Below are 17,427 nucleotides of genomic sequence, written 5' to 3'. Positions count from 1 at the left end.
CCTGGTAAAATCTCCATCAAACTGATGAAACTCTTAGAGCTATGTGAGTGGGCGTATATTTGTTTATTATCTTCCGAAAAAAGTACATGCAAAGGAAAGAATGCGAATTATTTGTGATTTTAACTCGTATTTGCCAATTAAATCCCACATTTTGTAAGCAAAGTCAGGCATAACTTCTAGATCATTAATATGTTTTTTTTTAAAACAAAATTTGAAAGAAGAGGTGTTTTTCATAATGTATGTAATACATGATTTTATTAAGTATTAATTACAATGTTTTATTTTGCGCTTATATCTTTACATCAACTGGTGACGAAATATGATTGTATACTATAATCTACTTTTACAACTAATGCAACTTTTAACTAGCTCCAAAACCTCTTGGGTGCAACCATAAAACAAACTCACTCCATGAGCTGAATGACCGTAGTTATGTATTACAGGAACCGATTTTACTCCTCCTAGAGGTGTTTTGAACTTCCAAATTTCTTTTTCCAATCTAACAGTGGGTCTGGATGGACGGAAACCCACCCATTCTCTTACAATTTTAGCATGATTAAGACTCGGTAAAAATCGCTGTGCTTCTGAAATTATCCATTCTCTATCTTCTTCTCGTGGTTCTGGCTCGATGCAGTCCTTTTCTTTTAACCCTCCGATAACGACAGTGTCTTGGTTGACTAGGATGTGCTTAGATCTTCCTCTGTCATCGTTGTCCACGTGTCTTATAAATCCTTTCACCCAAGGAGCTTTCAGTCTGATGACATGACCCCTCACTGGTTTAACACTTTGATCATTGACAAGGTATCTTGCACCTAATCCTGAACAGTTTATAATGATATCATGGGCTTGCAAATCGTCCAAACATTCTATCTTCTTCTCTATTAATTTGCCACCTTTTTGCTTAAACAATTTGGCGATCCACGGAATGTATTTGCTACATTCTACAAAAACTGTGGTTACAAGATATCCACTTGTAATTTCATCAGGAAATTGAAGAAGTTCGGATTCATCCAATTTATGGTGATTAATTACACAATCTTTCCAATCAGATATTTTCAATTCTCCTTTGCTACTAAGGAGGTAACCATGGGCAATTGAGAGTCCCATTTTGTGTGAGTTTTCGTGAGTTCTTATAATATTATGCGCATAATCAACAGTAGCCTTCACCCATTTGTTCACTTTTTCTCTTGGATTCTTTTCAACAGGTGCACCAACACATATTCCTGCAGCACCATCACTTGTTGTGTGGGGACTCATCTTTTCAGCGTAAACTATAACATCAAAGTGAGGAAATGTTTCTTTGATGAAATAAGCTGCTGCCATTCCCATGATACCTGCACCAACAACTGCAATCTTCATTTTTCTAAAAAGAAGGATCTTGTTTATTATGATTTTAAAGGACATATGATATAGAAGTAGTGTTAAATATTCTATGACATAAATGTTCGGGAAATTTTAATGCAATGTAACAAGTTGGATGACTCCAAGGTTATACAAAAAACAAATTACTCAATTCTTGTAACGCTGGTTAAAATTTCCATTGCCATATTTGGATATATTAGCATTTTTGGTGCTAAAAATCCTATTTAAATACGTAATTGAGGGCGGGTTTAGCAAGTGCCTTTACTACAGCTACGATCAAATCCATGCCATGAAATTAGCTTTTCCAACGCTGAAGTGGCTATTCTGTATAAATAATTAGAAAAAATGATAAGAATGCCCAAAGATAGAAAAAAGATTGCGCAAATTGTCGTAGTTAATTTGAAATAATTGCTGCAAGTGCCACATAGATTTTAATATTTCCAACATAATTAGAAGCACGAAAAATTAGTAAAATATTAAGTTCCCGCGCTCTTTGTGTATTGCATCTCAGAAGTTAGTTTTCTATTCAAAATTGCATTTACACGAAATTTGTAAATTTTAAAAGCTAAAGGTCTTTTATGGAGCTTTATATTTGTCTTCAACTATCATTTTACACTAAACTTGCTTTTTTTAGGTGACTATATATTATAACAACAACCAATTTTATTGTCTATTTTTTTACCGATAAATCATTTTTACTGAGTTTTCCTTACCGATACGGAAGTGGATAATTTTACAAAATGTGGATGAGCAATAATAAAGAAGCATTGGGACCAAAAACACAATGTTATTGGTGCCACTCCATTATACTTTGCAGTTAAAAATATTCTCTTTTATAGACGAGTTTCAATGTGAAGGGTGTTGCTTATACTCCCTAGACCCCTTACGCAAATCGACAGGCAAAATAAGGCAGGTAGTGAGCCGTAAACCAGTTCAGACCAGACCAATTATTTTTTTTAAATGAAGACATCTTTTGATCTTAAAGTTAAAATGTATATAGCTTGCACGTAGTTTATAGAGAACATCGAAATGCTACTAGCCACAGTTGAAAAGTTTTTAACCATGATTTGACAGGACATAATGCAGTCTTTAGGTGAAGAATATGCGGAACATTGAAACTCTTCTATTTCAGTTATAATTTGAAGAATCAATGAAGATATTACTTACCAAGACTCTTGTGAGAGGTGGACCAGGTTAAGTGCAAGTTCAAACGACAAGAATATAATTAATGATTTAAGAATTGGTGAAGCAAATATGCATACATAATGTGTGGTATATACACCTTAACAAATTCTTCCCAATCTGCAGTCATTGATTATTTTTTGAATTATTTAAAAAAAACCCGCAGAGCATTCTGTATTGACATAAAAAAAATGTGCATATGTACATAATTTGAAAGGAATCAAGAGAACGCTTTTTGCAACCAAGTTTAACATTTGAAATTTTTTGCAATAACTATTTTGGCAAAGATGGCTTGTTCAAGTATGTGGTAAATGAAGCGCGAAAATAGTCGCTAATAACTTTTAATTGAAAAACCAAGACATTTAAAAGTCGCAAAGTAAAGATTGCTCATAATGACAATATTATGAAACAATCCGCCGGATAACCCGCAATACAATGTCCGAAAAATCGTTTAAGATTTTAGATCTGACCAAGTAATATAAAGTCTTTAGCCCTAAGTTCATTTGCTATCTAATGACAAGAGAACCTTCCCAAATTTGTGGTGCATATGTTTTTGATACGAATTACAAACTTCTAAATTGCTTACACACTCACTATTTTTTTAACGTACTTTGGCTACTCAGAGTAGGTTGCGCGGCTATTGACTTTTTCGAATTCGATGTCTCTGCGTGACTTTGTCTCAAGGGTCAGTGTTCGTCATGAAGTTCTTCACATCTGACTGTATAATTTCGCCCTATGTCTTTTTTGGTTTCTCTTTGAAGTTACTTCCAGCGACAGCAACATTTGTGATTTGTTTCATTCTGACATTACTTCTTTACATATCATATCATATCAGCCATACCTGAAGTAGGTTACGACCAATTCGATGTCAGGAATTCTCAAATCTTTTGCACTAGCGATTGTGAGTTTGCTTTAACATTGCAAATCCACTGAATCGTGACTCCATCGTTTCGTTGCTATTTTAACAGTTCTGTTGCCTAGCATTCGCTTGAATATAACAGGACAGGATATGTTTTGCATTTTATTACTGGCTATGGCTTTCGAAATTCACCCCAGGCGGACTGCATTGTGTTCGTAACACTGGTATTGTAACCTCCACCTGCATTGATGCAGGGTCGCTTGTGACTTGGCTGTGAAAATCCAAAACAACGCGCATAACGAAAACATTTTCTTCCATGCCATTTTTCCAGTTTATTAACTTCCGTCTAAGCTCGTCCTCTGATTTAGCAACGACCACTAAATTATTTGCATAAAAGCGTAAATTATCTGCATTTTCCAAGACGTATGTCAGTGTATATTAGATCAGGAATTGTAGTCTCATTTACGATCATAGTATCTTTGGTTCATTCTTGTTATTTTTATGTAAATTCCATATTTGTTAGTATTTGTTTTTTTAGAAAACCTTAAGGGGATGACGTAATGCTTGATAACGTCATGAAAAACTCTTTAAACCTGAATATTTATGTAAACAAAGCAACATCTAAAGCAACATTTCCTTAACCAGTATTTTAGCTCTATACATTGGAAGTAATTTCTTTTAAAATATATTTACTGGTGCGAGTGGTGACAACATTTGTTTATTTATCAACAACAACAATTATTTTAGTCTGCCTAAGTCCCTACAATAGTAGATGCCCAAATCATTACTTACATTATCAAAATTTTATTCTGTTAAAGCTTTTAAATTTTACAGGGCCATCAACTACTCTGCTATATGATAGTACGCCAATTCCGTGTGTGACAAGCTAAGTAAATGTCCTCACTATCCTTTGTAGTCACCAAAAAACATATTTTCTATTTTTTTGACGTTACATCACGTCGACATTAAACATAACGAATTGACGTCAATAAAATTTTAAAATTGGCGAAGCCATTGCATTGCACTCAGAAAATTTACGGCAAAATAACTTGAAAATGCGTGTTGACTAGGACTAAATTGGGTAAGTTTCCGAAGACTGGGTATTCCAAAGCATGGAACCTTATGTTGACTTTACTATGGTTTGTCTCTCGTCAGAATAATAACTGTTTCCATTTAAAATATACAAAAGCACTTTTTTAACGAAACAAAAATACATATATACAAAACTCTAATAAATAAAACACTAAGCTGCCTGCATAATTTTTTGACTGGGAAACTAGGAGGTATTATACATCTTGCCTCTCAGACTCATACCTTTATCAGAGAAGATCAAAACTTGTTGAGTAAAAGAAGCAAATTTTTAGCGCTCATTTCAACCTGCAAAATGCCTATTTTATACTAGAGTGTAAAAATATGAAAAGGTATTAGAATATAGCTAATTAGGAGAGAAAGGAATTAGATTTTATTACAGCTACATTTGGGGATTTAATCTTAAAGAAGATAGCAAGAACAAACTATAAATTTAAATAAATAAAATATAGGATAAATTACATAGGCACGCATTTTCTACATCAACAAAAAAAAAACGCAGAGTAAACAGATGTAAATATACCGATGGATTTTTACCCTGGCTGTGCATTCGAAAGTGGCGCTGGTAAACAAGTCCTGATGTTTTATAATTTAAAAAAAAAATAAAAAATGTCAACAAAAAAACGACTTTAGGAAAACATGTCGAAACAAAGTTGATAAATATATCGCATTTTCATTTGTTGTTTCCGTATCACAACTATAAAATCGATCAGAGACAAACAAAATGTGGGTAACAATATAAAGAAGAGAGAAGGGTGCCACCTACATCATTGATTACCGTCCTCCCGAATGAGAACACAGGGTTGTCAACTACTACAAATACTGTACAAGCACATTTAATACTGACGGAATATTAGAAATAATTACTCAACATTAACAATAACAATAACAGACAAGTTGATTTTAATATCATTTTGGTAAAAAACAACACAGTTCACGGAAAACAGCAGGGAAATGGTAGCTGCTCACAGTGACGGTGATAAAAACGATGACAAGTTTTCGAGACGAAGAACACTTGTTCAGGGACACTTTCAATGTTTGACAAACATGCGACTTCTGGTGATAAAATTACGACTGATGAAAAAAGTAAAAAGGTTGGATAGAGAGAAAACTAATCCTACATATTCTCAAATGATATTCACAAGGCCCTAGCCATTCTTCTCCCCAGTCCTTTTTGTTAAAAAATGGATCCAAAACACTAGGTTGTCTCTTATCACTAATCTCGTGAGCACCTAGTTCTTAACGAAAATAATCAGCATAATCTAATTTAAATAATTTTTTGTATCCTTTCTCTATATTATAACTAATTTTCAGCTCTGCAAGGATAAGGAAGAAGATGAAATTTCTTGAGTGCTATCAAACTAAAAGTAGAGAATATCTTCTTTCTGAATCCATGCAAAATCATATATAAATTATCCTTAAAAAAACCCGAAACATATGCGTGTTAAAAAAAATTACGTTTAAGATGAGAGAGGCATTTCCAGGTTTCCGTGGTTATTATCAAAAATACCACCAGGATGGCGAGTCTAAAACGAAAAACAGGTAACTGAGTCAAAATGTTTGTCATGAAGAAAGGTTGTTTGATCCTTTAAAGATCTCGTCCCGCTGCGCATGGTTGTTTTTCTCGAAAGCATAATGTTGAAATCTTCACTGCTATCTTTTTTAAATACTTCTGAGGGGAGCGGCTATTACAGAGGGCGTTAAATTAGAGGGGCGTTGATCAGAGGGGCAATAATTAGAGGGGCGTTAATTAAAAGTAGGCGTTTGTCAGAAGGGAGGGGTTATTTTAGAATTCACGGTATTCCAGTGATTTCAAATTGGTTTACAAATCAACAACGATATATTGCACAAAAAAAAACCAGTTTAGAAAGTGTAATAGTCTTACAGATAGCTCGTCATGTGACGCTGAGAACGGATTGAAATGTTTATTTGAATCTCCGCCAGCCAGATCTAAACAAGAGTTTGAAGATTAATTTTGTTACTTAACAGCTTGACCTCTCTAGCTCGTACTTGTATACTTTATTGTGATAAATTTTCGCAGGGATTAAATTTCGCAGTTGAGCTCATCTGCGAAAATCGAGCATTTCGCGGGACTTATTTTTGCAGATGCGCCATTTTCTACTATTTCGTGGGGACTTAATTTCCACATTTTTGACTGTTCAAAATTAGCTCTCGGTTGATTTTTGTGACAAACTGCCATAAACGAGGCGACAAAGGAAGGTGACGAAAGAAGTTAGGGAAAATACGAACGCTTGTGGAATTGGAGATTTTGACCATGGAAATTTTTTAGAAATTTTCTTACATAAATTTCGCAATTATTCAATTATTCAAAAATTTCGCGGGGACAAATTTTCGCCGATGTCTACTTTCCAGATTTTCGCGGACTTAATTTTGCAGATTAGGGCTATATCCGCGAAATCCGCGAAATTTAATGCCTGTTTGAATGTTTACAGAAACCTACCGTCGAGACTTTTGGAGGCCAGTGAAATCGAATCTCTTAGTGGCTGCACAGTGCGCGTGGTAGCCGTTCTTGGTAAAGATTTCATGCTAAGATGGTCAGTACTATTTCTTCGATCGACATTAGGTAAAATATGACTCGACGAAATGATTTTTTCTTCAAATTTCTTTTCTTGCGGTTGCTGCGGAGGTGTGTGGGTAACCACTGTGGCAGTAGTTTTGAGTGATGGCGACGGTACAGTGGATGCGGCTTTGATGTCTCGTTTCGTGGGTGGTGCACGTAAACCAAAACTTTTTAACCCAATTCCAGACGAAGGGCGTGGCCGAATTGTCTAAAGTATAACAGGTATTCTTAACGTCTATTATATTTCGGTGTGTTTAGTACACACCCACTCGTTTGGTAGAGGACGAAAACTTGTGGACTAAAATTTTCATTTTTATACGGCCTGATAGAAAACAAGATTGATAGATATTAGAAGCGAAACCTTCCAAAATGAAGCAAAAACTACCTTAAGGGAAGAAAAGTTTACAAAAGAAAAGATAGCGGAATGAAACATTGCGAATTCATGGGCGAAAAAATCGTAAATTATGGAACTAAAGGTTGTGAACTGGTATTTTTCGTAGAAATCAACAAAAATAGACGGCGTTTTTCCCGTAAGGTATAATGTAAGTATCGGAAGTTTTAACGTTCTTGGGGATTTCATCCTAATGGATGTCTCTTTCTTCCATATGAATGTAACTATGTTACCGCCAGAGACGTATAGCATTGCTTGCCAGCCACACAAGCCGGATGGCGGTCAGCAGATGGCACCAAATGGGTTGACAACACCACATTTAAAGTGTGCCAGATTGGGGACTCTAACCTGCAACCTTATGATTACAAGCCAAATGCGTTACCACTACACCATCTACGAACTTTCTTCGCATTCTTTTGACCTACGATTAACAGCTTCACTATGGCATTTACAGTATGGTGTATACAAAATAGAAACAGTAAAAAAGTCCTAACCTTTGTGGACGAACTCATATCCTTACTGGGTGTGACCTCCTGTTGAGCGGACGTATTCAACGCATTATTACCATCAAAACCAAAACTATCATTAATTTCTTGAAATTCAGACAAAACCGCACCGTTTGGCTCCTTCAAAGTTAGTTGATCAAAACTAGTCTCGAACTGATTGAATTGATTGGAAGAATTGGACTCAAAATTAACTTCAAATTGCTCGTTGTTGCTCCCGAAGGCAGTTAATCCAGAATTGTTGATAAAAGAATTGCTTTTGTGCTCGTTAAGGAGAACGTCATTCTTGACAACAGCACTGAAGTCTCCACTTCCATTATTTTCTACAAATATATTCTCCGCACTCTTAAATTGATTGGATGATTCTCGACTTGCCACAACGTTGGAGAGGTATCGCGAGAACAAATCATTATTACTATCATCTGTCGAAAAGTCATCAAATTGACCACTACCATTCATACCATTTGGCGTTTGATCAGTGGACGGCGTGCCAAAAGGATTAAAACCCCCTCCTTGTTCACTAGCTGAAATGTCTGAAAAGGGGTTGATATTACTATGTTGAGTGGTTTGTGCAACTTCTTCACTAGCAACGCTGTTCCAATCCGGCGTGTCAGCAAAAGGGTCGTATTTTGTTTGAAAGTCTTCATCCTTCGGACTTGTACTATAGTTAAAAACATCAAAGCTATTGCTTTGGTTAAAACTGTCGACAGGAAATAAACTGATCCCCCCGTCTTCAATAGCTTGATTACTACCATTGACAGTTTGCGTTGTAGGTATATTACCAAATGGATCAAACACATCCTCATTTTTAGTAGCACTAGTGTTTAACGCTGCATCGAATGATATATTTCTCGACACACTAGGTGAGAAAATGTCAGGACTTGTTGGATAGGGGTTAGAAATAGACTGGTAGTTAGGTGTGGGAGGAGGAGATAACACTGCCAAGTTTTCGTTCAAAGATGTATTCCCTCTTTCAGGCGTCTAAACAAAACAACAAAATCAGTGAATAGTTTGAGCAAAGGTGAGGCGGCTTTAAAAACTTTGTGTCGAAGGTGATAAAACAAGATTTCAATTCAGTTTTAGATAGGCTCCCTTCAGCTTTCCATGGTTGAATCTAAAAAGATGTCTGAATGTGCTTGACACTATTGCCAAAGTTTGTTGGCGTTTCGCTTTATTAAAAAAGACCTCTTAAATATGTTGCATATCAATTTTTTATCGTCAAGTTGCAAAGTATTGAAGACTTCACCCTTTTTTAAAAAAATGCCACTTTTGTTTTGAAATTCTATCTTTTTTCCTTATCCAAAACAACTGAGTGGGAGGAAGTAAATGACCACCTCTTTTTTTGCAAAAAAAACATTTTAAAACACAAAATAAAGTATACGCTGTTTCCATTGGTAAGTACAGGTTCCTTCTTCAACTCTTTTTCCTTCTCCTTTTTAATTTTTTCAATCTCTTTATCTATCGTCATCAACTCCTTATTCTCCTTCATTTCCTTCTTCTCCTTTTCAACATATCTCCTGTAAGCCATTTGAAATGCTTGACCAAGAGTTAACGTTAAGTCTGCTGCCTAAAATTAAATTTTCCATATAATAGTGAGATATAGGTCGTGCTTGCAATTTTTGTTCTCAAATGGATATCGTTGGGCTCAAGATGTCTGTCAAAGAAGAACCTGCATCAATAATATGAATGAATAATGAAAGCAAAAATTTTTCTGACTTTCCTTTTCCTATATACTGCCTAAATAATTATGCAGCTTTTACTTAAAAGGGAAGTTTTAAATCACGGACTGTTTTTTCTAGTTCTTCCCTGACTTAATCAAGATCATTTTACACGTTTTCTGGACATAAAAAAACAATGCAAAATTACCACCTAATTAAATAATTTTGAAATAATAAATTAATCATTATAATAGTTGCGTTTATGTAACAATGTATAATTAAAAATAAAAGGTCAATTTGTCAGACTGAAAATTGTTGTGGAGTGCAAGGAAAAGTTTACAGCTTTAAAAAATCATCACTGAGTCACGGGATTAAAAAAGCCAATGATGTGCAAAAAATACACACAGGTAATTAATATAATCACTAGATTAAATCAATGCCATGTTAATTAAGCATCACCAATTGTTGCAGACAGATTAATTATCATCATCAGCAATGAGTAGTCAATCTAAAAGCATTGCAACACATGCCCACAAAAATATTATGTCACATTAAATTTCGCTTAACACTCCAATTGCGGTAAAAGAACATACAATGCCATCCACCGATAGGTAGCAATTATTTTCTCTGATCTACCGTCTTATTAAAACCATACAGTACATATGCAGCTTTGTAACACAAACATTACTATTACATTTAGCTGGCTTCTACAACTTTAAACATGAAGCCCTTTCAGTTTAACCCACATGCTTAAACCAACGAATGTGATTGAAACACACAAAAACCTCTCATAACTTTAAAAGATTCCATAAAAAAACGACAAAAAATATAGAATATAAACATATAAAAAACCCACCTGTTAGTTTAAATAAACAAAAGAACTGTATATAATTTTTAGTTTGTATATCATTTCTAACTACACACTATCTTATTTTTGTTTTGTTACATATTTAAACAGAAGATAGCTGTAAGTATCAATTTGGACATTGAGATATTATACAGAAAGTTTATTGCATACATTAAAAATAATTTAAAATAAAATTTTAATTTTTAAAATTCTTGAGTGTTTTGTATATGCCAGTTTTATAATTTCTGCCGACGTTAAGATTTGAAATTAATCACATATTTAAAATGTGAATTATTAATTATTAATTATAAATTATTTTACATTCACTTGCTTTAGAACATCTACATCACGAAAATATTGTCTACTGACTGTTCCCAGCATATTACAGAGTTTGCAACTTAGGGTTTTAATGTGGTTTCTACTTAAGCAAAATTTGGTCGAATCGACCAACGAATTGCCATTAACAAAATGCAAAAGTAAGTTTGGTTACTTTGTCCATTAATGTTGATCAATTCCATTTTCGTTGAAGTGAAAACCTGCTTTTCACAGTAGCTTTAAAAATTCCTTTGTTTCTGATAACAATTGCACCAATCAGGTTGTTTGGTTTTTTATTTTTTCCAAAATTATAAATAATAGCTTTTAATAAGAATTCATAATAAAAAAGAAAACAATGACTGACATAAAATTTATGGATTTTTTTTTCAGACTGGCAGGTGATAGGAAACACTCACTCAAGTTTTTTAAAAACACTTTAACAAACTACACATTAAATAATCTTCAACATTATAAACAAACAAAAAGATATTTATCTTAACATCAATTATACATTTAAAAATGTAGATGTAAAGTCATTAGTGTCAAATAACAATTAATCCCAATCTATTAAACAAGACTTTATGAAAAGATTAAATACTCTGATTACAATACCTTCAGAAAAAAAGTGTGGTACAGGTCAGACAGGTTAAACTTAAAACAAGATTGTCAACAAAATCAGAAAAACTTTCTTACTTCTTTCTCGCAAAAAAATGCAAAGCAATGATGCGTTTTGGTTTCTTGATCTTTGGCGATAAACATAAACAGCCTTTTATCAGCATGATCATCTGCGCAGTATGAAACACGGTGCAATGGTCTGTTACATATCATTATCTAAACAGCAAATAGAAACAGTTAAGTCATTTATGTAATGTCATCTTTCGTTCATTCTCACTTATTGCACATACATTTTTCAATAAACTTACAGCATTCGTGTTGAGTATTAAGCAGTTTTAGGGCACTTAGAGACTAATACAATGAATACAATGCCTACATACAACGCCTACAAATTATAATTTTCAAGAAATGATAAAATTTCTACAGTAATAATACCATAAAGTTTACCTGTAGTTTCATTAAGCGAAAGAAAAAACACACTATATTTTCTCAGATCCAAGTTCTACTAAAAAGAATTTTTTTGTTTCATCTAATCGTGAGCCCTAATTACTGAAGTTTTGTAAAAAGGTTCTTGTCAGGTAACCTTCCCAATTTACATCAACAATGAGAAAGAGGGTTAAGTAAAGCATTATGGGTTGTTTATTCAAATAAAATCTCCACAAAACTTGTTTTCTAATGTACCTTGTGCAAATTTTGAACAAAAAAAAAGCACTCTAAACTTACCCTTGTCTTAGCATCCATAACCTTTAATGCTTCTATAGAGATGTGGATTTCAACTTTCTGTAACTTGCTACATTTGTTCCCAACTTCTGACACTCTCACCTGCCTTGCAATCTATATAAAGAAATATTATTAACATTGCTACATTACCATATTGTGTCGAAAATAGCAAAAAAAATGTAATGAAAAATATTAATGATTATCTTGTACATACATTTATTTTTCTTACGGCATCTTTAACAACTTCAACACCTTTGGGTTTCTCAACCACTACAGAACCAAGATACTAAAAAATGATTAAAAAATAGGTTAGATCTGCTCATCAACTAAATTTAACAATATCTTTTAAGAAACATATATTCTACCTTTGCATGATATACAACAAAGTTGTCTCGTATTTCTTTTGCTGCATGGAGCCATTTTTGTTGTGCTTTTGACCCTACAAATTGTAAAAAATAACTTGTCGCAAAATGCATAACCTTTTGCTTGTTGGCAGTTTTACTTTTCTTTACCCATGAACTGAAGAAGTTATTATAAAAAAGCATTTTATTTTAACATGTGCTAATTAAAAAAAAGTTAATTAAAGCTATTCTGTCTTGCTTATGCAATTGTTGTTAGGTGTTATATGACGAAGCATATTTAAGTTTTATTAATGCAAATTTACTAATATTTGTGGAAAAGGCAGCAAATTTCAGAGATCCTCATACAAGTAGTTATGAACGCAATTTTCACAACACCTGACACACAGAAACACCTTTTTTAAATTGTCAATGCTTGCTTGCCAATGTTATAACAGCCAACATTATTCAGTTAGATTAGTAGTCTTATATATGGCTACTAATCTAACTGATCTATATGATGCTTGTAATTATTGCTAGCAATTTCTTCAGTAAAGACCTTCACAAAAGTGACGTGCTATTTTTTGGTGGCTGCCAAAAATTGGAAACAAAATGGAAAAAACTAACAGAATTGTCTACATTATCACAAGGATCCAAAATTAATGTCTGCAAGTTTGCCACATTTCTTTTAGCATTTTTAAATTAGGAACTGGTATTCATATTCTTTTTCTTTCACATTTTATCTTTTTTAAATTATCTGTTTTTCAATTTTTCTTTTGATTTAATAATTCACTTTAGACATTGGATTTAAGCAAACAATAGATATTTGAAGTTACAAATTTACACTCTTGAACCATTTTATGAGAAGTGTGCCATTGCATGTACATCTCACACACATGTAGATTTGTTTATGCATGAATTGAACATATTTTCCTAATGGGAGAGCTTTCCTATATTATCGAAATTATGAAAAAAGTGAAATGTGAAGTCAGGGAATGTTTACTTTAATCACAAATGCTACCATATAATGCCTGTCAGCACAAAATAATAAATTAGGGAAAACAAATTCTGAGAAAGTAGAGAAATAATGAAGTTTTTGCAGGCCATATTTTCTCAGATCAATATCTAAACATGTTAAGTACTTCTTTACTAGTGCTGCAGGGATAATAGAATATGTGTAATTAAGTTACACATATCTTATTACACAAAGCTTCATACATCACATCTTTTCATGAAAAGTTGGATCTTACCATACAATGTAAAGAACGGATTAAACCTTAAAGGCCTAATTATCAGAAACCAATAAAGAGCTTTTTAAAGATTTATAGACAAAATTTTAAGCCCTTTTACATGAACTTGTTTTCCATGGAAGCTAAAGTCATCAATATACAAAAGAAAAATAAGAAGGGGCAACACAGAGCCATGTAGTACCCCAAAAGCATCCTCATGAGCAGATCTGATTCTGTGTTATTAACAAAAAAAAAAGCTAAATTAGCCTTTTCACTGTTGAATCGCTGCTCAGGGAAATTGAACCACAGTCTTCCACACAAAGTGCGAGAGTAAATATATACTAACTCTTTTGTTAAAAAATGGCAAATTACGCTAAAAGAAAGTTTCTGGACAAATATCAAAAGAGATCCTTAATGAACATACCTCAACCACTCCCCCCAACCCTCTTAGCAGACAAACTCAGGTTAATTGAAAGCATGGTGTACCCCAATTAAAGTAGCATTTGAAGCAGCGGTTGCGGTAGCTAATTTTAATATTCAAAGCGTTTGTAAAATATACATTATATATAACTTCAATAAAACTCCAATACAACGGCTTCAGCCCTTAAAATTAGCGTAATTGCCGACGTAAAATACAAAATACTGTAGTTGCGTAAGCAAAAAAATTGCCGACGTATTTTTTTGTTAAATTTTTAAATAACAATATTTTGGTTTTGTTTGAGCTACTCCTACTTATTGTGACTACAAAATAACTACATTCGATTTTTAGTAAGTTAGGCCATTATCACTAACTAAAATCATTTAGGCTACAGAAATACTGTGGTGCCATTCGATTTGTAATAATAATCTTAAAAATTGTATATCATATTAAAAAGAAGTCCAGAAGTTCTTACTCCCACACGACACAGCAGGCAATAAGTCAGCCCTGCCCTCGGTTTTGTAAGGGGAGACGTTCTGTGAAGACTCTAACAATTGAGTCTCATGTACAGTTTTGCTTCACCTTAAACTATGCTGGTGACAAGCATTTTCGAAGCATGTGACCAGCGACTTCTGCGATATACAACCTAATGATGCCCTAACCTAATGACTTCATCTTGAAACATAAAAAGCCAGTTGGCAGTGAACTGTTATATTAAACTAACGAAGTTCACCATCCGGACGGTATGTCAAGAAGACTTGTACTCCATTCCCATTTGTCATTGTCTTAGGAGATCAATGCATCCAATTTATGAGGGGTCTAGCCCTAATAAAAGGTGAATGACGAAATTTATTGCCAGCCGAAAAATTTCACTACAAAAAAATATTGCCGACGCAAATCAGTTGAAATGTATCTCATGTCGGCAATTTTATTAAATTATTATTATTTTATTAAATTTAATTTTAAGGACTGCGGCTTTTAGTTCGCTTAACATAACGAATTTAGCGTCAATTTGTTAAAAAAGAAGTTTCACTTTTACCTTTCGTTAACAACACTTAGCCCTACCATATTTAAACTTTACATAATAATTTGCAGACCACATGCCTTTACAAAATTTAGATGCTGTGTGAAGTTGATCACTTTTAAGAAAATATGGGCAATGTTGTCTGGTGTAGTTCCTAAAGAATAGTTGTCATTATAATGCAACCAATATTTCATAATGATAAAGGTTTGACTGTACATTGCATGTGGCTTAGTGAAACTCTTGTACAGATATAGCTTCGTTTCCATGTTATTTGATCATTGTTAAGACAACTTTATAAGGAGTAAAAACCTTTCCAGGGAAAAGCCTCCTTTTTAGCAATTATTAATTTAAAATTAATTATTAGCCTTTCCCATGTTACTTGTTCATTGACAAGAGAACATTATAACCAGAAGATTTGCTGTGTGGCAACCTTGCATGCATGGGTCCTTTTTTCAAGTTATTTACATGTGAAATTATCACTAATAAAAACCATTTAGTCGGAAACTACTGTAGTGGCAAAAGAGGGCACAAAAATTATCTGGTCTGTAGAATAAAACTACCACCCCAAACACTACCCCAATTAGGTTATCCCATGTGTTCAATTAACCTGACAAACTTTTTGTTATCATTCCTCTTGTAGCTATATTTATTCAAGTCTCATTCGTTTTTGTTTTTTTGTGTTTTTCACGTCACGCAATCTAGAAGACCTGTTAAACACTTCTCACAGAAAGTTAAGCATAGCTAAGCCTTCATACCTAACTAGTTAACTTCACAAAATATATGGTACTCACACAAGTACTGTACACACACAAGTACTGTACATTGCTCGAATGAATAAGACAAACAAATTTTATACCATTATTATTGTCCTCGTGTTTGGATTTTTTGACTGAATTTATTCCAAGTTTTTGTAACACTGATGGTGTCCTGTGGCGGCTCATTTTAGGAGACTCCTAAGTTCGCTAAATAGTTGCATACTACTCGTAACAGAAGCAACACAAGACTGAATTTTTTTTCGCACGTCAAGTTTCCTGCCTAAACAACAACACCATTTTTATTTTTCACAGGAACTGAATCGCGACGGGATAAGGGGCCGGGGTCTTGAAAACCTACAAGACGTTTTAGCCGAGGAGACTTTCAAAGTCTGGTATCACCGTGGCAAATTTGCACAACTGCGTATACATTGAAACCGCCGCGGTTAATTAGGCGGTCTTCTAAGAGTCACTTGTTAGTAACTTAGGCGGCCGTCTATCATTAAAGGTAGGGGAGCGTGCACCACGGTAACCCAAACAGTCTGTGAAGTAGCCGTCGAAGTCGTTTTTTAGGCTGTAAATAATAATCTGGTCTCAAAAATACAGCAATTTTTTATATTTATAATCACTATCAATACAACAATCTTTTGTTTAGTCACATGCTGTTTCACCCCACAAGGGTTAAAAAACATTTTAAGGTTTGTATACAGGTGAAGTTTTTTTAAGACGTCATTTCTACCCTCTTTTCGGCCTTTCGCAACTAGCTGAGCACGTTCACGTTCATTGATGGCGTCAACACGCCGTTTGAATCGTTGACGTATCTGTTCCTTCAATAGCATATACTGTTGCTTCCCATGCATAATGAGACTAAACTCGTAGTCACTGATAATCGCGTTTTCTACCGCTTTTGAGATGAGATCGGCGATGGAGTTTAATTTCGACTCCGCGAGTAGCCTGATACTCTCGTGTTTTTTCGATTTTACACCAAGCCTTTTTAAGCCGTTGCGTAGACCGGCCTGCCCAAGCCCCATAGCAATCGTTATACCCCCCATGGCAATACAGATGGGAGCGCCCAGAGCCGTAGCTAATGCTCCTATTCCGACACCTGAGGTGATATTACTCACACTCAGTAGCGTACCCACATACCATGCATCTTGAACTTTTTTGCGAGCCCGTCCCGCTCTTTAATCTCACTTCGAAGATACTTTTCAATTTCTCCGATTTTGTCAAGTCTATATTTCTGGCTTTCATGGATAGTATCGTCCTCCGCAGGCGCACTTGGTAAATTCGGATAAAATTTGGTCACATCATTCATTTATTCTATAAAGTAAACACATCGTAATTCCTGTAAACGATACATTTTTGTCATGATGGTGTTCGTCTGTCAGTATGAACTCGAGGCGATCCGTAGAGCCTTTCAGGGGTAGGTAAATTGGAGTGTCAAAATTTCAGGTCAGCATGTCCCCCCAGGCATTCAACTCTTTGGTGGGAAGCAAAGCAAGAATTTTGGGTTATTTACCATCCAGTAGGCAGTCGTCTTCGTT

At 34.3% G+C, this 17,427-nt stretch overlaps 2 protein-coding genes across 2 annotated transcripts; both read right to left on the bottom strand.

Moving 5' to 3' along the window:
- Positions 1-226: 226 nt before the first annotated feature.
- On the bottom strand, positions 227-2,972 carry LOC130621820 (D-aspartate oxidase-like). The gene is made up of 2 exons (XM_057437174.1): positions 2,530-2,972; positions 227-1,363 (listed from the first exon to the last, which is right to left on the bottom strand). Exon 2 carries the CDS (start codon positions 1,357-1,359, stop codon positions 331-333), a length of 1,029 nt encoding a protein of 342 aa, XP_057293157.1. The 5' UTR covers positions 1,360-1,363; positions 2,530-2,972; the 3' UTR covers positions 227-330.
- Positions 2,973-4,575: 1,603 nt separating this feature from the next.
- LOC130621819 (uncharacterized) lies at positions 4,576-16,221 on the bottom strand. Its single transcript, XM_057437173.1, has 10 exons — positions 15,988-16,221; positions 12,488-12,561; positions 12,337-12,408; positions 12,126-12,236; positions 11,481-11,618; positions 9,349-9,534; positions 7,959-8,948; positions 6,954-7,281; positions 6,378-6,442; positions 4,576-6,018 (listed from the first exon to the last, which is right to left on the bottom strand). Exons 1-10 carry the CDS (start codon positions 16,070-16,072, stop codon positions 5,953-5,955), a joined length of 2,115 nt encoding a protein of 704 aa, XP_057293156.1. The 5' UTR covers positions 16,073-16,221; the 3' UTR covers positions 4,576-5,952.
- Between the last annotated feature and the right edge of the window lie 1,206 nt (positions 16,222-17,427).

Source organism: Hydractinia symbiolongicarpus, chromosome 12, assembly GCF_029227915.1.
Source record: "Hydractinia symbiolongicarpus strain clone_291-10 chromosome 12, HSymV2.1, whole genome shotgun sequence".
Lineage (NCBI taxonomy): Eukaryota > Metazoa > Cnidaria > Hydrozoa > Anthoathecata > Hydractiniidae > Hydractinia > Hydractinia symbiolongicarpus.
This window is presented reverse-complemented; position numbering and strand designations above follow the sequence as displayed.